Source organism: Sinocyclocheilus grahami, unplaced genomic scaffold, assembly GCF_001515645.1.
Source record: "Sinocyclocheilus grahami isolate Dianchi unplaced genomic scaffold, SAMN03320097.WGS_v1.1 scaffold11.1, whole genome shotgun sequence".
Lineage (NCBI taxonomy): Eukaryota > Metazoa > Chordata > Actinopteri > Cypriniformes > Cyprinidae > Sinocyclocheilus > Sinocyclocheilus grahami.
In genome coordinates this window covers 284,930-309,443 of record NW_015505190.1, presented here as the reverse complement: position 1 = coordinate 309,443, position 24,514 = coordinate 284,930, and the positions used below count along the sequence as shown (strand labels likewise).

The 24,514-nt window shown below is 36.2% G+C and overlaps 1 protein-coding gene across 1 annotated transcript; it reads left to right on the top strand.

Moving 5' to 3' along the window:
• The first annotated feature begins 3,774 nt into the window (after positions 1-3,774).
• On the top strand, positions 3,775-24,134 carry LOC107594884 (tuftelin-like). Its single transcript, XM_016285097.1, has 12 exons — positions 3,775-4,109; positions 14,532-14,600; positions 15,763-15,864; positions 15,983-16,069; positions 16,162-16,227; positions 16,313-16,390; positions 18,202-18,312; positions 19,476-19,699; positions 19,812-19,917; positions 20,014-20,097; positions 22,546-22,640; positions 22,757-24,134. Exons 1-12 carry the CDS (start codon positions 4,053-4,055, stop codon positions 22,827-22,829), a joined length of 1,152 nt encoding a protein of 383 aa, XP_016140583.1. The 5' UTR covers positions 3,775-4,052; the 3' UTR covers positions 22,830-24,134.
• Positions 24,135-24,514: the final 380 nt, after the last annotated feature.

Below are 24,514 nucleotides of genomic sequence, written 5' to 3'. Positions count from 1 at the left end.
GGGAGACTCGTGAAGACGAAATAAAGCAGTAAGAGAACATTCAATTGTTAGGTCAACTTTAAAACACATGTAATCACCTTATTTGTTTTATACCAATGCTATCTGTAAGGTATAAATACGTTTGGGTGAATAAATGTCTGTAAGAACATCGGAGGGACTGTATTTGTGTCATTTTTTTAGGTTAATGCTTCAGCTACAGATGATGTGTTGCGCAATTGTTAATTGGGTTTCTTTCTTTAGTAATGGCATTCATTCTCGCTACATAAGATACCTCTCTGTTATGTAGTGCCCTGTTATACTGCATTACTGTGTAATATTTATGGTTTCTATAGCCGTGGCATCATTATGATGGTATGAAGAGATGGATTAATTCATGTAGGACGCCACTGAAGGCCTAGATGTAAAATGCACGGCCCACCACTGCGTTACACCTATATTTCCTTTAACTTTTTGTTTTATTCTATTATATTTCTATAATCATCATCATTTGTTGTCGTTGTTGTTATTATAACTAGTTATCCAACACATATCCAGCTATTTAATGTTCAGCTGTGAAAATGATACATTTTTATGCAGTCACACTTCTTGATGTCCTTCGACTTAACTTTTGCTTGTAAAGCGTGTCTGCTGACTTACCTTAGGCAGGCCTGTGTTTTCAGGCTATCTTTCTGAAGAAACGGACTAACTTTTAAGATATTTTCTATAAAATCGCATTGCTTAATTTTCCTTAACCTCGGGATAGTGGAACGAGATCGTGTCTCTCAGGTGAAACACGCCACATGACGCTGTTCCCGCGGGCTGAGGCGAAACAAACGGAGAGAGCTGCCGAAGCAATGAGGTCACACGACAGATTTCACTCTGACGCTTTGTAACGACCCGTGAAACCTGCAAGAGGGAGGGGAGGAAGGGAAGGGAAGGGAAGGGAGGAGAGGAGTGTCTGACAGAACCGTTCAGCTCGAGGCGAGACCTGCACCGTGGATATTTATTATTCAGCGACGATATTCAGAACACAACAACACACAACAGCGACGAGTTCGCGCGCGCAGCGGGATATTCAATTATTTACTGAAGTAGGCTACTGTTGTCTTTTGAGTTTTGGTACATTAAGCTAAAATGAATCGAATGGGGAGTATGTGCACATTTGATGAAATCAGATGGGATGACAGAATGGTATGTACCAATTTATTCATTACTTATTGTATACTATCTCTTGAAAAAATAACAAATGTGATTGTTTTTACTTAAATTTGTCTGCATCGTTTTGCACAGGTCTGGTTGTTATCTGAAACAAAGTTGCACATACAAATCTTGTGACTATACAATAGCCTAATATGAATATGGATGAATAAGCACAAGTGAAATTGATTCAAATATAACTAAAATAGTTAGTTTTGAGGGGAAATGTTAACACATGTTGCCAAAGGTTTTTGGGTCGTTTTCTCATCATACTCATAAAAGAGAACTTTGATCCTCTGTAACGAATCTTCCTGGTAAATTATTAAATGCGCTACGTGTTCCCTCACTTATTTACAAGGTCCAGTGCTTCATTCATTCATTCATTTTTATAGTCAAAATGAAGTTTGTAAAGCCAAGTTTAAATGTGACCCTTTATTAATTAACAGTATTTATAGTGGCAAGCTGCACTAACCCTCCTTTACCTCCCTTTGCCCTTCTCTGTATGCACAACAGATGCTTAATCTGGTTTAATGTCACTTACTTGATATTTGGTTTCCCTAATAACCTGTAAGAGGCATTTGTGCCAGCACAGGGGATAGTTAAGCCAAATACCAGCTGTGTCCATGTCTGTTCAACCAGACTGTATTTAAAAAGTGTAATGGCAGGTAAGATGATTATTAACCTGAGCTTTCCATCAGGTTGCTGGGCAGCCGTGTGCCCTTACTGGTTTAATGGCTTCACAGAATATATATTTCATGCTTTCTACATGCAAAGTGGGCAATAAGGTATAGGAAGTGAGACAGGGCTCAAGTATTTGCTTGATTGTGGAAGGTTTCCTTCCTTTTTAACATTATGGTCATTCAGACTGATTCAAAATTCTGGCTTGATAATGCACCATATTGTAGCCTATGTTTTTCAGCAGCTACTGTTTTTGCATATTTTTGATTTGCTAACATGAAAACAGGACATCATTCAACAGGAAGCTCTTTAATGGACTTGTCATGCATCACAAGGTCAAAGACCATTTGAGATGCATTCTTTGGAGAGTCATGCACTTACAGATTCACTTCTGAAAGTACTTTTAAAGTTCTTTAGTAGATTAGGGTCAAGAAAACTTGGTAACACTTTAGTATAGGGATCAATTCTCACTAGTTGCTTATTAGCATGCCTATTAATTACTTATTGGCTATTTATTAGTTCTTATAAAGCACATATTTTGCATGACCATATTCTACACCCTTAATCCTACCCAATACCTAAACATAACAACTACCTTACTAAGTAATAATAAGCAACAAATTGGGAGTTTATTGGGGCAAACGTCATAGTTAATGGTTTGTTAATATCAAGAACTGAACCTTAAAATAAAACACTTTTTCACTTTTATACTTTGAAATTGATTTGGAGATTATGAAAAAACTCCTCCTTTTTTATATGAAGTAAAAGCCAACAAAAGCTTTTTTTGTAGCTCTATTGTTTTGTTTTTTTACAAGATTAACCAGATGATCTGTGGTTATGTAAGGCGTTCCTGCTTTTTTAAAACATTTTTTTTAAACCATTGTTCAACCAGCTGTGTCAGTATATTTACTTTCTCTCTACTCCATCTACTCTATTTATTTTGTTCATTTACCGGTCCCTTGATCAATGCCTCTTTCGCTTTTGGCTTAAGAGTCAAACAACAAATATTTAACTTCAAACTTATATTTACTCACTTTTTATGTGGCTTGTGTGAAAGTACAACTTTTGCCTCTCTCATCAAGTTCATATTATGAAGCAGATTGCACTGATAGTCATTAGCCCTCTGTGTGTCTATGGTACTTATGCTGGGGTAATATAGAGTACATACAATACAGTACCAATGCTATCTGTAAGGTATAAATACGTTTGGGTGAATAAATGTCTGTAAGAACATCGGAGGGACTGTATTTGTGTCATTTTTTTAGGTTAATGCTTCAGCTACAGATGATGTGTTGCGCAATTGTTAATTGGGTTTCTTTCTTTAGTAATGGCATTCATTCTCGCTACATAAGATACCTCTCTGTTATGTAGTGCCCTGTTATACTGCATTACTGTGTAATATTTATGGTTTCTATAGCCGTGGCATCATTATGATGGTATGAAGAGATGGATTAATTCATGTAGGACGCCACTGAAGGCCTAGATGTAAAATGCACGGCCCACCACTGCGTTACACCTATATTTCCTTTAACTTTTTGTTTTATTCTATTATATTTCTATAATCATCATCATTTGTTGTCGTTGTTGTTATTATAACTAGTTATCCAACACATATCCAGCTATTTAATGTTCAGCTGTGAAAATGATACATTTTTATGCAGTCACACTTCTTGATGTCCTTCGACTTAACTTTTGCTTGTAAAGCGTGTCTGCTGACTTACCTTAGGCAGGCCTGTGTTTTCAGGCTATCTTTCTGAAGAAACGGACTAACTTTTAAGATATTTTCTATAAAATCGCATTGCTTAATTTTCCTTAACCTCGGGATAGTGGAACGAGATCGTGTCTCTCAGGTGAAACACGCCACATGACGCTGTTCCCGCGGGCTGAGGCGAAACAAACGGAGAGAGCTGCCGAAGCAATGAGGTCACACGACAGATTTCACTCTGACGCTTTGTAACGACCCGTGAAACCTGCAAGAGGGAGGGGAGGAAGGGAAGGGAAGGGAAGGGAGGAGAGGAGTGTCTGACAGAACCGTTCAGCTCGAGGCGAGACCTGCACCGTGGATATTTATTATTCAGCGACGATATTCAGAACACAACAACACACAACAGCGACGAGTTCGCGCGCGCAGCGGGATATTCAATTATTTACTGAAGTAGGCTACTGTTGTCTTTTGAGTTTTGGTACATTAAGCTAAAATGAATCGAATGGGGAGTATGTGCACATTTGATGAAATCAGATGGGATGACAGAATGGTATGTACCAATTTATTCATTACTTATTGTATACTATCTCTTGAAAAAATAACAAATGTGATTGTTTTTACTTAAATTTGTCTGCATCGTTTTGCACAGGTCTGGTTGTTATCTGAAACAAAGTTGCACATACAAATCTTGTGACTATACAATAGCCTAATATGAATATGGATGAATAAGCACAAGTGAAATTGATTCAAATATAACTAAAATAGTTAGTTTTGAGGGGAAATGTTAACACATGTTGCCAAAGGTTTTTGGGTCGTTTTCTCATCATACTCATAAAAGAGTACTTTGATCCTCTGTAACGAATCTTCCTGGTAAATTATTAAATGCGCTACGTGTTCCCTCACTTATTTACAAGGTCCAGTGCTTCATTCATTCATTCATTCATTCATTTTTATAGTCAAAAGGAAGTTTGTAAAGCCAAGTTTAAATGTGACCCTTTATTAATTAACAGTATTTATAGTGGCAAGCTGCACTAACCCTCCTTTACCTCCCTTTGCCCTTCTCTGTATGCACAACAGATGCTTAATCTGGTTTAATGTCACTTACTTGATATTTGGTTTCCCTAATAACCTGTAAGAGGCATTTGTGCCAGCACAGGGGATAGTTAAGCCAAATACCAGCTGTGTCCATGTCTGTTCAACCAGACTGTATTTAAAAAGTGTAATGGCAGGTAAGATGATTATTAACCTGAGCTTTCCATCAGGTTGCTGGGCAGCCGTGTGCCCTTACTGGTTTAATGGCTTCACAGAATATATATTTCATGCTTTCTACATGCAAAGTGGGCAATAAGGTATAGGAAGTGAGACAGGGCTCAAGTATTTGCTTGATTGTGGAAGGTTTCCTTCCTTTTTAACATTATGGTCATTCAGACTGATTCAAAAGTCTGGCTTGATAATGCACCATATTGTAGCCTATGTTTTTCAGCAGCTACTGTTTTTGCATATTTTTGATTTGCTAACATGAAAACAGGACATCATTCAACAGGAAGCTCTTTAATGGACTTGTCATGCATCACAAGGTCAAAGACCATTTGAGATGCATTCTTTGGAGAGTCATGCACTTACAGATTCACTTCTGAAAGTACTTTTAAAGTTCTTTAGTAGATTAGGGTCAAGAAAACTTGGTAACACTTTAGTATAGGGATCAATTCTCACTAGTTGCTTATTAGCATGCCTATTAATTACTTATTGGCTATTTATTAGTTCTTATAAAGCACATATTTTGCATGACCATATTCTACACCCTTAATCCTACCCAATACCTAAACATAACAACTACCTTACTAAGTAATAATAAGCAACAAATTGGGAGTTTATTGGGGCAAACGTCATAGTTAATGGTTTGTTAATATCAAGAACTGAACCTTAAAATAAAACACTTTTTCACTTTTATACTTTGAAATTGATTTGGAGATTATGAAAAAACTCCTCCTTTTTTATATGAAGTAAAAGCCAACAAAAGCTTTTTTTGTAGCTCTATTGTTTTGTTTTTTTACAAGATTAACCAGATGATCTGTGGTTATGTAAGGCGTTCCTGCTTTTTTAAAACATTTTTTTTAAACCATTGTTCAACCAGCTGTGTCAGTATATTTACTTTCTCTCTACTCCATCTACTCTATTTATTTTGTTCATTTACCTTGATCAATGCCTCTTTCGCTTTTGGCTTAAGAGTCAAACAACAAATATTTAACTTCAAACTTATATTTACTCACTTTTTATGTGGCTTGTGTGAAAGTACAACTTTTGCCTCTCTCATCAAGTTCATATTATGAAGCAGATTGCACTGATAGTCATTAGCCCTCTGTGTGTCTATGGTACTTATGCTGGGGTAATATAGAGTACATACAATACAGTAGTTACAAATATGTACACTATGCGAAAGCTTGGCTTGGCTATGTTGCCTTGAGGTGACAGAGTTCCACAGAACACTGCGGTGAAATTGACTTGTGTTTTGTCTTGTTACGACAATGCTGGAAGCACTTCTAATTACACTAATGAAAATGAAGAACAATGTAAACTCATTTGTATGTTGCTAATTCAATTTTTATTTATTTATTACTAATCTAAGCTATTCATTCATTCATTCATTCATTCATTCATTCCCCTTCAAGGATAATTAGATTTTTTTCTGGTCTCAAAATATAAGAAATGGGTACTTATGCTGGGGTAATATAGAGTACATACAATACAGTAGTTACAAATATGTACACTATGCGAAAGCTTGGCTTGGCTATGTTGCCTTGAGGTGACAGAGTTCCACAGAACACTGCGGTGAAATTGACTTGTGTTTTGTCTTGTTACGACAATGCTGGAAGCACTTCTAATTACACTAATGAAAATGAAGAACAATGTAAACTCATTTGTATGTTGCTAATTAAATTTTTATTTATTTATTACTAATCTAAGCTATTCATTCATTCATTCATTCATTCATTCATTCATTCCCCTTCAAGGATAATTAGATTTTTTTCTGGTCTCAAAATATAAGAAATGAAAAAAGAAAAAGGACCAAGGGGTATCACAACCATATGCTAATACTTTTGATAAAGCAAAACATTTATGAATAACATTCAAGTACATACTGTATGTCAATTACAAAAAAAAAAAAAAACTTCAGCAAATTCATTAATGTATTGATAGAATTGATTGAATATTGATAGAACAACATAAAGCTTCCACCCCCAAGTGTGGGATCAAAAATTTTAGATTTGACTATAATGACTTTTGCCATTTCATAACCTATTAACTTAATATTTTCTTTAAAAAATCGCAATTATTTTAATTCTAACATGATTAATGGTGCTATCATTAATGTTTCAGTTCACACAGATTCAGTGTTTGTATAAAGTCACCATTGTCTATGTACAGTCTCAGGTTTCCAGCAGCTATTCAGATTTCTCGCGTGACCTATACATCTTACCGAGGAAAAAACGCTTGTGTGATTAGCCGAGTGTTTTGTCTGTCTCTTTGAGAGGGCCAGAGGCCTGTATCCAATGACACATTCCACTCATGGCTCTCATACAATCCCCCTATGTTCCCTCTCTTTTTCACCCATCGTTTCTCTATGTCCTGTCTCTCTCTTGAAGCTCTTCTCGTTCTGTCTCTCTGCTTTGTACCTCACACACCTGCGTTCAGGTTTCACTCTGACCTGGTTTGATTTCCAGTGAACAAACACCTTGCACTCCATCTCTCTCCATCTCTTATTAATCGTCTCTTTGTTTTCTTAATACCCCGGTGCCAACACCTCTTTTTTTCTATTTCCTTGGTACACAAAATATGCAAATCTCACAGAGCTCTTATATAATCTCTAAATAATGACCATTCCCGTCAGCCAGAGACTTTGCATGCATATTTGTATGCATGTTTAAATGTGTCCATTTGAAAGAGAGATGTCGTGTTATCAGAGAGTTTTGGTATTTGATGCTCTGTTGTAATGAATAGCCTGTTCTGATGCCCCGAGCATAATCCTTACAAACTTCTTTCCAAATAGATTTTTTTTAATCCTCTCCCATTACAGGCATGAAAATTGTTTTGTGCTGGGTGCGTGTCATTTTGCAGGTGTGTGTTGTGTGTCTTTGTTGTTCTCTTGGGTTGAGGTGTGGTGTTGAACTTGACTGATCTCGACTCTCTAAATGCTGCTTTGCTTTCTATGGAAACACCCGATTCACACAGTCACAGGACTTCCCTGCAGTAGTGCCTGTAGATTTGTTCAGGTAAATATATTAAGGCATAATTAATTTACTTTGAATTTGTTTAGAGTCCTAAACCAACTTTTGTTGATTTGGTTATCGTTTTGTTGATACTGACTATTCAGTTGCCTTACGTCGAGTCTGTCCGTCTTCCTGCAGCGGTGTCATTGTTGTTTTGTCTCATTTATGGGATTACGATAAATGTGTTGTTTTGGCCAGGTGGGTTGAGGTGTGGCTGCGTTTTGTCTAGTGATTTAGTAAGTGGTACAATAGTTATAGGTTTTGTTTTTTTACTTGGACAGATTGTATTTACAAACCTGCATCACAGACTAATGATGTAATCCGTCTTTGTGACATGTAATACAGTGGTGTGTAACTTCCAGCTTTACATGGAATGTTTTTGACAAAACATGTTGATTACAGAGTGTGCTGTGGTAGTTTGGTGAACTGTATAGCGTCATGCTTTTCTTGTTTTGTCATGTTAATGACTTAATATTTGCCTGATCTCGAAATTACAACAGAACAGATTAGGGGTGCAACGGTTCAATTTAGTCACGTTTCGGTTTGTATTGCGGTTTTAGAGTCACGGTTTCGGTACGGTTCGGTATGTGCTATGTTTAGGGGGAAAACTATATTGTCAAATAAAAATAAATAAAATAAGAACAAATAATCTAACTACAAGTAACAGCACAAATAAATAAACAGTGAAAAAAGATACAAATAAAATAAACAGTGCTTTTCAGTGTTTTTAGGTAGGTCTAACATAGTTTTTAGGTACAGAAATTGAATAAATCAAATGTAAAATAACATTGCATTTTTGACTGTATAAATTAAAGATTAATCGTTATTAAAGTTACAAAAGTTATTCAATCAAGAGCACTGAGAGATTTCCGTGTTGTTGCTGTTTGATTAACATTAAGAAAGTGCTGTCACTTTAGGAGAACGCACTGATCCAGTGCACTGATACTGTACGTTCAGCCGACTATGTCTTCTAGGATACTCACCAAGACGGGCATTGTGACATAATTTTTGTGTGAATTTGTACATTCAAACACAATACTTCACAGAGAGCATAATATTTGCACGCGTTCTGAGTCGCGGGTTCACACGCTTCGGATGAGCGACCACACAGATCTTCTCACTGCGAGCGCAAGTTCACGTCTTCTGGCTCTTTAATATTTAAACTGGCAAGGCTTAAATTAGTTTAGTTTAAACACAGATAGCAACGTGTGCTGTTCAGGTCTCACCTGCGTTATCAACATGTGATGACAGCATAAATGACAGTTATTCCAGCATAAGGCACTCGCATTAATTAAAGAGTGACTGGTTTGTCCACGTATTGTTTTTTTCTCTCTCTCATCGCTCTTGTTGTAATGTATTGGGAAGCCAGAATTTGTATCCATCAACAGAAACATGCTTTATCCAAACTCTAACAAACCATATTGCACAGGCATTGTCAGATTTAAGTTGAACCGCGGTCCTAGTGTATGCCGAACTGTGTGTGGAGAATGGTACGTTTCGGTTTTTTACCGAGAACCGTTGCACCCCTAGAACAGATGCTATCTCGTGATCTTGATTCACGAGTGAATCAGTCAAAAGACTGGTCAGCTGCAAATAGTTTAATCAACATCTGTCAAACATCTTTCTGTAAACATGCAGACGTCCTGTTCCCTTGAGATGACTGGCTAAACTCTGAACCACATGTTCAGAGACAGTATATAGTCTGATAATGTTGTAGCCTCCTCCTTTAGTGTCAGACACTGATTTGGAAGTGCTTTATCTCCGACAGAGCTATTTCACATACTGGAGTCAGTCCCTGATCAAAGTAAATCTCACAGCTCTGACTTTTTTCATATAATTGCAAGAAAAAGTCAGAAATGTGAGAAAAATTTTTAATTTTTAATTTGGGTATTCTGTGGCAGAAACAGGCTTCGGACATTTCAAAGTTTATGTGTATGCATTATACAAATACATTTTTGTTAGGGATGCACCGATACCACTTTTTCCAGTACTCGCCCAATACTTTTATTTTTGGTACTTGCCGATACCGAGTACCGATACCAATACTTTATTGCATTTGTAAAAATTTTAAATATTGGGTACAGAAACCAAAAGAGTATGTATAATGTTAGTCGGTTGACTTCATTTATCAAATAGATACAGTCAAACCAAAATTTATTCAGACACCTTCAACATTTCTCACATTATCACAGTTTATTTGCTATAGTTTAGAAAATGGTAATAAAATATAACAAGAACTCAGAGTTAAACTGAGTCAGAACAAATTCAGCTTGATAATGTTAGATAACTTTGATAGAAAGGTATGTAATGGATTACAATCAACCAAAAAAATAGACAGCTGTTAGAGTACTGTAATCACGCGCTTTGCTGTAATAATGCAGGGAACCACTCGTTATAAATCTAACTGTGATATTTTCAGAAATAGAAGTCGCGTTTTTTTTTCATCTGAAACGTGCTGTGATTTATTTAATGCAGAAACACTCAAGCAAGCAAAACACGCGCAACGCGTGCACGTATTTGTACTGATGCAGAATGAGAGGGACAAGTACAGTACAGCCTAGCGCATTTCACACAGGCTACTAGATTTACTTTCGCCAGAAAGTCGTGTCGGCCTAAGGTTAAAAATAAATGATATTTATAGTGAATGCCCCTATAAATGGTCCTATTTTGACGATTTAGTTTTAATCCAAATGATGCATGTGCTGAGTGAACATCAAAGATCACACGACAGAATTTCTCTCTCTCTCTCTCTCTCTCTCCCTCTCAGTAACTTGTGCATTTTTTACTTTCTTGTTTTTGACGTATCCGACCGAACTGCAAACTTTCCAGTGATGTCTGTGAGAAAGGTATATTCACTCGACAAGCTCGCGCATCTGCGCCACCGCATGCTCAATCCACTCAGCGTGCTTTGTTTATCAGCTCGCGCACATCAGCTATACAGTCAACACTGAATGTTTAACATTATATTCTTTGCATACATATACTACGTAGACATCCTTAATCTCTAATAACTCCATTCTGCTGTCTGTTGTTCTGTTGTCGGTGTTTCATTGTCTGAATATGGCACTTAACACATGCTGTGTGGTATCGGTGTTCGGTATCGGGGGATTTTAACGAGTACGAGTACAGGAGCTCAGTATCGGGCCCAATACCGATACCAGTATCGATATCGGTGCATCTCTAATTTTTATAGATTTAAACTCAAAAGGGATGAGACATAAACTTGCAAATCTGAGAGGTAAACTCAAAATTGTGAGATGTAAATTCAGAATTGTGAGATAAAAACTCTCAATTCTGAGAAACGTACCTTTTTAATTTGTTTATTTGGCCGAAGCTTCCATACTTTTGTTAACTCCAGACCAATAAAACAACTTTTAAATCAAAATCTTGAGAATATTGTTCAATATTATTACATATGTGGTGGAAAGAGTACTGAAAATTTGTACTTAAGTACAAGTACTGTTACATTGCTGAGATAATACTCAATTACAAGTAAAAGTACTGGTGCCAAAACAGTACTTAAGTAAAAGTACAAAGTACTCCTCTCAAAAACTACTCAGAGTACTAGTTACTTTTTAGCAAGCGATATTTAATTAATTACCAAAAAATATTCATATCAAAGATCTATGTGGTAATAGCTACTTTGAACAAAACCCACTTTTATCTTATTGATAAAGTACGTGAATTAGTGGTCATAATACAGGAATTTCTAACTTCAATACCTTGAAAAATATCAGTATCAAAGTACCCATGAACCGGAAGTTGCAACTGACTTCAGTGTTGTGATGTATTTCCAAGTGAAATGGAATATTGAATAAAGAGTGAGGTTTTATTGTGGTGCACCTCCTGGTGCACCTCTTGCTCATAGCAGATTCACGGTTGGATTGGAGTGGTTACGTCTGACATCATGCTTCACCGCTTCTGGGTCCTAACGCTCTGCCAGACGCCCCCCAAAAAACAACAAACTGTGCATATACACACTCACGATGTCATGTAATACTGAAAAATTATAACCCTAATCTTTATCTCCATACTGAAAACCCGGATGGCCTGACAGTGATTCAGCTAAAATATAGTGTCAGAGACACTGAGCACGGAGACTGTAGTGTGCACAGCAAATTTTTAAATGCTTTTAAATGAATTTACAAAAAAAAGACAAGTACACAGCCAGTAATAAAATGATAAAACAAATGACCTCAATTCAGTTTGAGGTATTCAAAACATGACAACACTTAATTTTTATAAGCAGTGATTTAAGAGGCATACAGTATGTTAGGCCTATTTATTTAGATAAATGGAACATCAGATGGCTTTGACCTGTAATGACTACAATGTAGTGATGCAGTTAGGCAGACTAAGATATTTATACAAATCAGACAAATATCCCATTCCAAAACATTTCTATCATAAACTTACATTTTAAAGAAATTAAAGTTCCATCTTTGATTGTTGAAAGACTTTCTGGTGCAATTTACTTACAGCCAATAAAATTTCCAGTAGGATTTTCATCGGTCAGGCGTGGATCTATTCTGAATGGTTGAAATAATTTCTACTTTAAAAGCACGGAGCGAGAGGACAGGCAGTTCATTTGTATAAGTTAGGCCTATTTGAGAGCTTGCATCCAGTTTTCTGCGATTATATGACTGTGTTCTCATGTTACAATAAAGCGCTCGCCACATTTGCTCGGGAATGATTAAAATTATGCGAAATACCTGCAATCCCGTGTGGATATTCAGACTCTGTAATTGACGGGAGGCGGATGCGTGTCAAACTCGCTGTCAGAGAAGAAAGAGAGACACAGCTTGTATCGGTGTAGCCTATATACGGTAGATAGGCCTACTGTGGAAAATGAGTAATGGAACCGTGTCAGGTATTTCAGTATCTGTATCGATATATAGATATTTATGATAACACTACCATGTAGTTTGTTTCTCCAAACTTTGAGTCCATAAATTACGCTGAGCTCCCTCACCGTCTGATCAGCTCTTCACCTGCTGCAGCTGCTCTTTTCCCGGTTCAGATATCAGGGCTGTTATTGGTCCTTTTACGATCGGATTTCTTTATTGGCTACTGAAGTGCCGTCAAAGGTTTGAATATCAATTCAAAATGTGGGCGTACTCAGTAACGAACTATGATTTAAAAGTAATGAAGTAGATTATTTTGCTTAATTTGTATTTAAGTACAAGTAAAAGTACAGCTGTAAAAATATACTCAAAAAAGTACAAGTACCCAAAAAAACTACTCAATTACAGTACCGTGAGTAGTTGTAATTCGTTACTTCCACCACTGCATATAATATAGGTAAAATGCTAAACTCTTCCATGTATCCCTTGGTATAGTGAATCATTTTTTCGCACATACCACAGCTGAATCATTGTTTGTCATAGGAATAAAAGTATACTTGATTACTTAATCACATAATGTTATATAATGTCATTTGCTAGAGTAATTAGCCTTTTATTGTATCTCATATTCTGTCTTGTTATTACCTATTACTAGATGATCACACAGGGATGATATAGTAATAGGTAATAATAATAATTTGCAGTATTTTTATGAATCACTGCTGCTTCTCTATTTGTACATGATGTCAGGTTTACCTATAACAGTAATCTGCCATTATACCCCATTATCACTGTCACTATCACTGTCATTTGTACCAAACTGGTCTCTTGACTTCTGTACCCAAATTATTTGTACCCTAATATTGCTAAAATAATACCTGCCCTAATGACAGTAAATATGAATCCCATCTAATCTAATACAGATTGTGTCTCATGTGAATGTGTAATGTCTTCTGTCACCTTTGCTCTGACTTTTTAGACACTTGATCTTCACCCCGGTGATGACCAGGGACATTTTCACAGTCGGACTGGGCCTGTCTCACACATATTTAATAAACATGTCACAGTTTGTGCACGCTGTCTACCACACGCTCACTTTCAGGACCTCCCGTCCCACTGTGACTCACACAGACTACTTTTAGAGTCAGTAGAATGTTCTGGGTTTATGCATGGACACACACAGCCATCTGTGGTTGGTTTAAATTGTCCAATGTTTATTGTTTTACATATTTCATCAGATTATGTTCTTGAATACCATATACAGTTATTCAGTTCAATTTCTCTTAATTTGGTCATGTGGATGTTATCTTATGTTTTGCATGAGTGTTGTCTTATGAGTGTTTCCTCTCATCTGTTTGTGTGGTTGCCAAAGCTTTATAGTCTCTGCTTTGTCTCTTCCTGTGTCCAACAGACATAGTTTATGTTGTTGATGGGTGTCCCAGTTGTCATGGTGATATTCCGTTCTGCGCTAGAACGCATTGTTCTGTTTAGATTTGTGGCGTCCCGCCTCCATCTTTGTAACGATTTAAATTTACATTCAAATACAAAGTTTTGGCGAAGCCTGCCAGGTTCAAGAATTTTCCAGAAGCTGAGGAACAAATCAAATCAGACTTTGTGTATCCTAGTGACTGGACTGTAAATGCCTTTCGCTTTCACATTGAGTAACCACAGACCTTCCTGCCCAACTTTAATGGGCCACTGGCCTCCAGTCAGTCTCTCTCTCTCTCAGAGGGCATTACTCAGTTTCTCCTCCCCACATGTTCCCCTCATCCATACAGCTCCCACCCTTTTGCTTTCTATAACGGTCTCTTTGTTGCATCCCTCACTCACATTTGCGCTTCTCTTCATGTCGTTATTCAGAACGGGCACAGAACGCTCAGACTGACTCTTCAAGAGCAGAACCAGCACCAGCCGCCAACCACTGAAAAGGTACTGTTTCTTTCTATTTTACACATAGTCAGATAGAGATGGTCTAGTCTTGACATGTTCAGATATCACATTCAGCTTCTGATTCAATGTTTTTAAGCATTTATGTAGGATTTTAAAATATATTCAGTGTTTCAGACCATGGGAAGGTTTTAGAAGAATGAAAAAGTGCCTGTTTGAAACCATTCCTGTGTTAAATCTCTGATGTTTATGCTTCAGCTGAAGTTATACCAGAATGTTCTAGTATAATACCAGGACAATGTTAGTATTATTGAGCATGGCCTAAATATATGTTTAGTATGTATTTATATTTAGATCTATTTATTCATATTAGTGACTGTCTGCATAAAATGTTTAGCAATCAAAATTTTTTTAAAGACTTTTTAATTTCAATTGCATAAAAGGTAAATTAGTCTCATCTGAAAATGAAAAGTAAGACTTATTACCAATTTTCTAACTGCTAGTTGGTCAGACTGGTCAACTGGCCACCAATACAGTATTGCATGTTTTAAAGTTGTGTATTGTATGCTTATCTCTACTGTTGTTTATGAGCTGATTATTTCTGGTTATGTTGTGACAGTGATTCTTTAGAATCAGTTCGGATTAACTTCAGTGGAATTACCCCCACCCCCACCCCACACACATCTCTCATTGGTCCATTTCCCTCTGTCTGTCTGTCTGCCAAAGCTCTATAAACACAAGGAACATGTGGCTGCGTTCCAGGGGACGTTCTTGTAGGACCAGAGGCTCATTGTTTCAGATTCCAGAAATTGCATAACTTTCCATGCCAATTTTCCCACATCTGCGCCCATTCCTGCTCTTTAGGGGTTTCCTGCTACACTTTGTGTGTTAGAGTTATTTGTACTTTTTGTTTAGAAAGGAGTTTTTGTTTTCTGCAATGAGATGCCGATGTAAAGGTTGATTCTGAGAAAGTATAGATTGGAGTTCAATTCTTATTTGGAAATATAGACGAATCATATAAAATATTTTTTGCTGTATTTTATGTCAAAATAATTCTGTAAATTTTAGAGAATTAAGACATCATACTACTTTAATAGGTAGAAGTCCTTCTGATCAAGCCTCTAGATGTTGCATGACATGACGGTGAAGTAAATAACAAATGCATACAATAGGGATTTAATATGTATTTTTCATGTCATTCCAGCCAATTGGCAGAGCTTTTGCTTTGGTACAACCAACCTATGAGAGACAGCCATTAAAGTCTGATTTGATCAAGCAGTCTGAGGACCAGGGTGAAGTCATCAAGGTGGGTCTGTCTTTAACTTATAGCATTATTATTAATATTTAATTCAGGCCCTTGTTGAAATAAGTGATGTCGATGCCCATGTTTTTATGTTTTTTAAATCTTTGTGTTTACTTGTCAGGTATATTTGGAAGACCGCAAAGAGGCACAAGCCAGACACCAACAGAGTCTAAAGATGCTTTCAGATGAAGTTTCACAAATACAGGAGGTCAGTGCAAAAATTCCTCAGTATCCTTTCCCACTTTTCTATGTTTAGATGTTTTCAGAACATGTGTATTAATAGTGTTGTACTGTGTGCAGGTGAGATACTGTCTAAAAAACCTCAGAGAGCAGATGGCAGCTAAAAATCACAGGACAGAACATAAGGTGAGACCAAAAACAATCAGCATATACTTCTTTTAAGCTATATTAATCATAAAATGTTAAATAACTCTCCTTTTCTCACCCTCAGCTGGTGTTATCTGGTCCCAGAAAAGTTAATGGCACTCATTCAGCACTAACAAAGGCCCTAAACGGTTTAGAGAGACAGGTAAGACATTTACAGTACAGTATGTGCACTGTTGCTTTGCACAGGCTATCAGTCTGGATATTTAATTGTGCATGCTCATTTTCCCTATTTTTACATTTAGATTACCTTTGTTGCCATCAAATTCTAAACTAATATTGTTTTACGCTGTTAAATATAATCTTTAGCAAATATCTAAATGAATAAAATTTTTCATACTGTAATTTCGAATATAGTGATGCCTAAATTCACTTTTAGTATGTAAAACAACTACAAAAGCATTTTAAGCTTATTTTGCTTTTTTTATATTTTAAGCTTTTTTTCCCCCCTTCATCAATCACTAATAAAACTAATAATTGTTAGAACTGTTGAATTTAATCTTTGGCAAATATCCTAATAAACTTTTTCATACTTACGTTTATAATATAGCAATGCCTAAATGAGTTCTAGCATATAAGATAATTAGTTTTAGTTTTTATTGTTTTATTTATTTAGACAAAATAGTGTACTCAGTTCCCCTATTTCTATCTTTATATTACATTTTATGTCAAAAAAGCTAACCATTTTTAGCACTGTTTAATGAAATATTTAGTAAATATCTAAATGAGTATAATTTTACATTACGTACATCCTGTACATTATAATATTGTGATGCTTAAACTATATATAGCATTTAAAACAGTTGATTTTAGCATTTAGTGTTTTAATTTTTTTTATTTAATTTAATTTTTTATTTTATTTCATTTTATATAATTTTATTTATTTAGAGAAAATAGGATCTAATTTTTAAAGAGCCACAATAAAATATTTTTCAACTTATTGATATCACCCAAAATGTTAATATCTGTCATCCCTCATTTTTATATTAACAAAGATATTTTCTATTCCCCTAAACCCAAACCTACTCATCACACAAACCTGTTGAAATTATTAGATTTAAAGTAAGACATGATTTATGAGCCATTCAAATAGTAAAGAGCACTTCAGTTGTTCTACAAACATCTATTTGAAATGACCAGCATGCTTCAGTGCAGCTAAGTTATATAATATTACAGTGTTAAAAAAATATGTATCCCTTGGGTGTTCATTAGGTAATTGCTTATTCACACCTACATTACAAATCTCAACAATCTGTTAGCACACAACACATAAACAAACCCGCAGTGGTAAACACCCATTAGTATTTAAGTCATCCTGGAGACAGGAATTAATCACCCAGGAAACCACACAAAAACTCACAGCTCAGGGAACACGTTAAGCCACCTGTGGCCAATAATTATCTGTAGTTCTTTATAATCAACAGTTTTTGTTCAACAGGTTTTAACGTTTCTGACATTCTTCAAATTCTTAGCTTTTGTTGCTTTGTGAAAGTAAATGTAGCGGCAGCACATTCTTTTTCGGATTGAATAGTGTGGATTAGCCTCCCAACGGGATGTGTGCTTCTGGTTAGAGCAGGAGAACGGGTGGAAAAGCTGAGCTATGACAGCGTACGTCAGTATTTTACTGTTAGAACACACACCCTGTTGACGCACGCACAGAGAAGCCCCCTCCCTCTTTCTGTCTAACTTACATTGTCGTCTCGCTCTCACACATGTCTATAAATAAGTGCTGGGAGAGATGTGGGTGTGTTTCCATAGACATCATTTGTAATTTGTTATAATTTTGTAATTTGTAACTGTGGGTTAGTGACTTGGTTCAAAATTGAGTATGGTTTTCTCCTATTTTTTTTATTGCCTAAACCACTGCGTTAGTTGCATAACTAATTCAAAACACGTTGTATCCAAACAAATTCCAGATTCTTTGCATTAAAGTTTTGTCACTGTATTCTCTCTCAGGATAGTATGGATGAGCAGGAAAAAGAGAAGATGAGGGAGGCCAGTAAACGTCTGTATGCTCAGCTCCAAGAGGCCGAGAACAAACACCAGGAGGAGAGAGAAAAACTGCTGGTTAGTCACTTAGCATGCACTTTCTGTCATCCGTTTCTTTCTTAACATATAAGGATCCTAATGAGAGCACTCAAAGGAACCTTTGTTAGATTGTCTTCAGAGAAGGTGAGAGGTGCCGACATTCCTGCTTGCCAACTGGGTCAGATCCAGGTTGGGAAAGAACAGTGTGTGCAGGGCTGAGAGCGCACATTCTTTCATGATGATGTGCAGTTTCGTAATAGTCTTGTACGTCAAGGATTTCAGTGTTAAGCAAACAGCTGATGTCAAAATGATACGATGAGAAATTAAACAGCTTGACAACTTTTAATCATTTTCAACATCCTGAAACTGTCTCTGTTGTACAAATGTAGGTGTCGCGACAAGTGGTTTTAAATTAAATACTTTTTTACTGATAAGCCGGTCAGGACTCTTGACAGAGGGGTTTTATATCGTCCTGAAGTTGTTTACTTTCCCCTTTTCCATTTTTCTTTTCCAAAATGTTGCTTATAGTGACAGATAAATAAATAAACAAATTTTAATAAATTAATAAATACATAAACAAATAAATACATAAATAAACAAATAAATTATTATGATTATTATTATTATTAAATAAAACAAATTATTTTGGTCACACTTCATTTTAAGGCCCAATTCTCGCTATTAACAAACCATTAACTACGACTTTTAAAAAACTTTTTAGTTTTTAGGAATATGTGCTTTATTATGAATATGTGAATATATTAAAGTGTTACCATTATTTTAATTTGGCTTTCAAACTGTGTTGGCTTCCAAATATTTAGAAATGTAAACATTATTTGACAATTAAATAAGACATGAGTAAGCGTAAATATATAAGGATGTAAATTTAATAATAAATGTACAATTTTAGTTTTTTAAGCTGTGACTTATGGACATTGGATAATCTTCTCGAGGTAAATGCTAGGTGACAAATTGTTTACAAGGTGTTTTATTGAAGCCTTTCCATAACAAGTTTGAGACTGTTTATCAGGGCCAGTGGTCAAATATTAATTTTAGTGCTTATTGTACAACAAATATTTGATCACAGACTCCTGCGACTGATTGAACAGTCAGAATTGAGTATTTGCAGAAAGATGTGTAATAGTTAAACATAAATGTCTTATGATAGAATTCTTTTTTTTTATTATTCTTTGTTGTTTTAGGCAGAGGCACAGCAGTATAAGCAGCAGTTATCTGAGCAGAGCGAGTATCTGAAGAGGGTTCAGCAGAGCAAAGAGCAGCAAGATCAGCAGATCGAGGACCTGCAGCGTCTCATGGGCGGCATGGAGCAGGAGAGCTCCACCCTCAGAGACCAACTCATGACCAAAGAAGCCAAACTCCTGCAGCTGCATGAACTGAGGGAGGAGGGCCATGCAGGGAGAGAGAGGTAGGGGACATGATACATGTATTTTGTAACGATTTTGTTATGTCATGTTGCCTTTTTTAACTTTAAGCATCATTTGTGTGTTGCTATAAACAGTCGCTTAATCATTTAACAGGTTAGAAGAGCTGGAAAAGGAAAATGCTATTCTGAAAGAGAAGATTCATCACTTGGATGACATGCTCAAGAGTCAACAGAGAAAGCTACGGCAAATGATTGAACAGGTACATGTGTATGCACCCAAACGCAGACTCTCATGCTAAATTTTGTCTTGTTTGGTTCACTTGCTAACTCGAGCTTTCCATCCGTGTGTCGTCTAGCTTCAGAACTCACGCATGGTGATTCAGGAGAGAGACCGAGTGATCAGAGAGCTGGAGGAAAAGGTGGCCATGCTGGAGGCAGAGGTCAGTCCACAGGATATAAACCAACATCTAGTGGGGATTCACGATTCCCAACAATTCAGTTCAGATTCCTCTGAATGAGTCAGGTTCCTTAACGATTCTTTTACTGCAGGACCTGTTTTTTTTTTAGCAATAATAAACACATTTAAAATAATTATTGCAAAAGGTGTGGCTTTTCACAGAGTTCAGTCAGATCATTCCCCTAACTATACTGAAAAAAAATTGGTGTAAGAGAAACCATTTTTACTTTAAAATTGCTTGTAAATTTGACAAATAATTATAAAGAATGGCAAGCAACATATTGAATTTAACATGAAATTTTAAAGCAGAAAGACTCTAATAATGTTTATTTACAACTTCATATATTACAGTGTATGTATTAAAATATTAAACAAACAAAGTGTTAAAATTTGATTCATTAATAAGCATAAAACATACTAGGCTATATTTGTTTGATTCACTAAAAAGAATCAAATTCAGGAAAAAAAGTCATTCATTCAGGAATCTGCACTGGTTGTGCTATGTGTGTTTTATTCACTTACAGTGGTGGCCAAAATTATTAGAACACTAGTATTTTCACCAGATAAAAAATTATTTTAAAGGGGTGGTTGATTGCGATTTCACTTGAATGGCAAGCAACATATTGAATTTAACATGAAATTTTAAAGCAGAAAGACTCTAATAATGTTTATTTACAACTTCATATATTACAGTGTATGTATTAAAATATTAAACAAACAAAGTGTTAAAATTTGATTCATTAATAAGCATAAAACATACTAGGCTATATTTGTTTGATTCACTAAAAAGAATCAAATTCAGGAAAAAAAGTCATTCATTCAGGAATCTGCACTGGTTGTGCTATGTGTGTTTTATTCACTTACAGTGGTGGCCAAAATTATTAGAACACTAGTATTTTCACCAGATAAAAAATTATTTTAAAGGGGTGGTCGATTGCGATTTCACTTGTTTAATGTTTGTTAGTGTGTAATGTTGCTGTTTGATCATAAACATTATCTGCAAAGTTACGAAGCTGAAAGTTCAGTGCAAACGGAGATATCTTCTTTTAAAATTCTGGCAGTTTAATGCCTACAAAAACGGCTCGTAGGGACTACAACAAGGTACTTCCCGGGGCCGGTACATCAAGAACCCAGAATTTTAAATAAACCTCACCCCCTTTACATAAAGGGGGCGAGGCCATGCTGCGCTGCTTTAGAGAAGAAGAAGAGAAAACTAGAGGTGCACGTAAAAATCTATTCATGTATGAATCGCGAATTTGTCTTCTAACGATTCTAATGGATTCACAAGTTTCAAAATCAATGTTCTAAAGCAGTGGTTCTTAATACTGTTCCTCGCGTCGCCCTGCTCTGCATCTCTCTCTCTCTCTCTCACTCTCTCTCTCTCACATGCAGATCATCAGCTCAGTGAATACACTTATTTTAACATACTATAGCTATGAGAAGCGTTATTCATGGACGTGTGCGGTTGCCGAACTGTATTAAAGCTTTAATCAGAATAAAACCGTATATTAAAAGCTAACAGAAGCAGTAGCATTTACAAATAACAGCGTATCTAAAAGTATGAGACAGTTTATAAGACAAAAAATCTTAGTCCTACCCTTAAAAGCCGTGCTTGCACAGGTTCTGCGCGATCCTCTTCAATAATATCCTCTGCGTCTCAATCAGGCTCAAATTGATAAGCAATATAGACGACGTCATTGTTTACAATACAACCGGAGCACATGCTGCTATGTTGAGGGGCGGGACGTTTAGAGCGTGCTAGAGGCGGTTTAGCCAATCACAACACACTGGGCCAGCTAATCAATCAGAGCCCATCGTGTATTTCTGAGGGAGGGGCTTCATAAAAGCAGGAAATGATCAGTGCGTTCAGAGGAGAAGTGACAGAGAGGTGTGGAATAAAGGTAAATTATGTGAAAAATAATGCGTTTTTTAACAAACGAAGCATTAACACATGTTAGACTGCACCCCATAAACACAATCAAGCCTATAAAAAAAACAGTCAACCACCCCTTTAAGTCAGATATTTCTGTCTACAAACTGAGACAGACTAAATCCAAAAGAACTGTGGCAACGTCTCCAAGACGCTTCAAGAAACCTACCTGCAAAGCTGCAGTACTGTTAGGCACTTGTGTAAAAATGCTGTAAATTGAGGATGTTGTCAAAAATAGATTTTCTTTTTCAATTAACTTCTATTAACTAAATTAAATCAACATTTGGTGTGACCATCCTTTTCGTTTAAAGCAGTGTTCTTGGTTCCTAACCTTAGTTCTTCTTAATTATTTTCGCTAATCATAATTTCATGAAAATGCACACAAATGTTTCTTTTAAATATAATTAATTTTACCGCATACAAAAGCGATTAGTAAACTCGCCCTTTAATCTCATGAATGTTTCCTGACGTCTGACCTTTGTGAATATGCTTTGCTCACAGAACAAACAAATGCGTGATCAGATGGATTACTACCTGGGGAGTCAAAGGTCAAACTCCTATCTGCCATCAAACGGCAATGCGCAGATTGTCTACAGGTAGGACATGCAAATGATCCCGATAGCTACACGCAAATGTTTTATGCAAATAGTCACATATGCTTGATAACGGACAGAGAAGCCCACACATTCAAATTCATGTGTCTTCTCCACAGCAAACCACTGAGACCATCCACCCAGTCCAACAAGAGCCTCCCCTTCATCAAGGTCATTGAAATTAAATCATGAACATTACCACAGCTCTGTTATGACAACCGCACCATCCACAGTGCAGAGGAATACTAGCAACCTAACCATCACAGACCTTCACCAATGACGTGTGATTGCTTTGATGTCTAAAAGCCTTTTCTGCAAGAATACTTCTAACAGTGCAGAGTTACTGTTATTGCCATTATTACATACTCTAACTATGAATTATCCATGTAGATTTGACAGTTGTTAAAGAGCATATCCTTTACTATGAAGACAAATGAAGAAAACAAATGAAGAACTCATCTTTGCATTATTATGAGAATTGTAAAGGGCTTCTAGATGGATTCTGGGGGTATTTTGGTATTTATTTGAGGCTGGCCCTCTGAAGACGATGTCTTTCACTCAACATTAATAGACAGACAGATTGTGTTGCTAAACACCCTCATTGAGCTCTCCTTATCTCTCGTAATCTCGTTCGGTATTAGCTCGGCTAAACTTTAGTGGGTTTCTGAGTTCACAGAAATCACAGGTGAACATCTGTTAAAATTATAGAGACAATGGATGGGAAGAACATTTTTATTTTATTTTATTTTTTTATTTTATTTTTAAAAGAAGGACAACGGTATGTGAATTAAAGAAGGATGAAGGATTTTTGTATCTTAATTGTATCTATTTGTTAAGGCAGAAAATGTGTTCTGTGGTACTGTTGTGGCTATTGATATTTTTTTTACAATAATTCAGCTCCCGTTTAATTGATAACTGATGATGAAAGAACTGAAGGGGAGACCCAAGTTCATCCTGAAACAAAAACTGCAACAAATATTTATTTTTGCTCTACATGCTTTTCTCAACCAAAGAGACACAGCAGGGAGAATCCAGTGACTCACCTTCTATGAAAAACAAAGACGCCTTGTGAGTGTTTCATAAGTTTGAAAGAATGTAACACTTGTGTCCTCCAGTGAGCCAGGCCAGTAGGGCACAGTGTGACCGCTGTTATCCAGTCCAGCCAGCCTCTGCAGTACAATCTACAGTTACTCAGTTAGATATTTCCAACATCAGTAAACTGGTTTTATAACACCTAGTTAGAGAAGTGATGTGATTGGCCGGAGCACCTGCCCACCTCAAAGTAATGTCATGTGAACCATTAATAATACCACAGCAGAGATTATTTATGCTTTGTTAATTTATTTCTGGGCAGGGCTGTGTTTAAAAATGCATTTCATAACCATGTTTATCCACCTTCACATTTGTAGATAGTGTGTATATTTTCTCTTTGTGTGAACTTTTAACCGTATGTGAATTTCTTAGGCCTCATATTAGCATGTAATATCTTTTGTTATTTTTTAATAATATTTTTGTAGTAAAAACGAGTGGTTTGCAATGCTTGAATTAATGGCATCTTGTATATTTAAATAAATTTGTTTCATGAGTGTTGTTGTTGTCTTGCCTTTTCTGTGTCTGCAAAGGAATGTGGTTTATGGTTAGTTTTATGGTATCTTAAAAACAATGAAATATATATCCTATCAAAATTTTATGACATGAAGTAGTCTGATCTCCACTGTAAGCACACCAGGATATTTTATTCCCCTCACATTGCTTGTCCCCATATTTTATCTTCAAGTTGTTTGAGGGTCACAATTGCCTGTTAGGAGCTTGCTTATACATACGCTGCTGTAGATTATTATTTAGCAATTCTGCACTAAATGAATCAAAAGTCATAG

What these genes read in the sequence shown, in the direction of transcription:
- LOC107594884 (XM_016285097.1), top strand. Translation starts at nt 4,053, where the DNA reads ATGAATCGAATGGGGAGTATGTGCACATTTGATGAAATCAGATGGGAT. An exon ending in AGCCGCCAACCACTGAAAAG is followed by an intron (nt 14,601 to 15,762) that starts GTACTGTTTCTT and finishes ATGTCATTCCAG; the next exon opens with CCAATTGGCAGAGCTTTTGC. An exon ending in AGGAGAGAGAAAAACTGCTG is followed by an intron (nt 18,313 to 19,475) that starts GTTAGTCACTTA and finishes TTGTTGTTTTAG; the next exon opens with GCAGAGGCACAGCAGTATAA.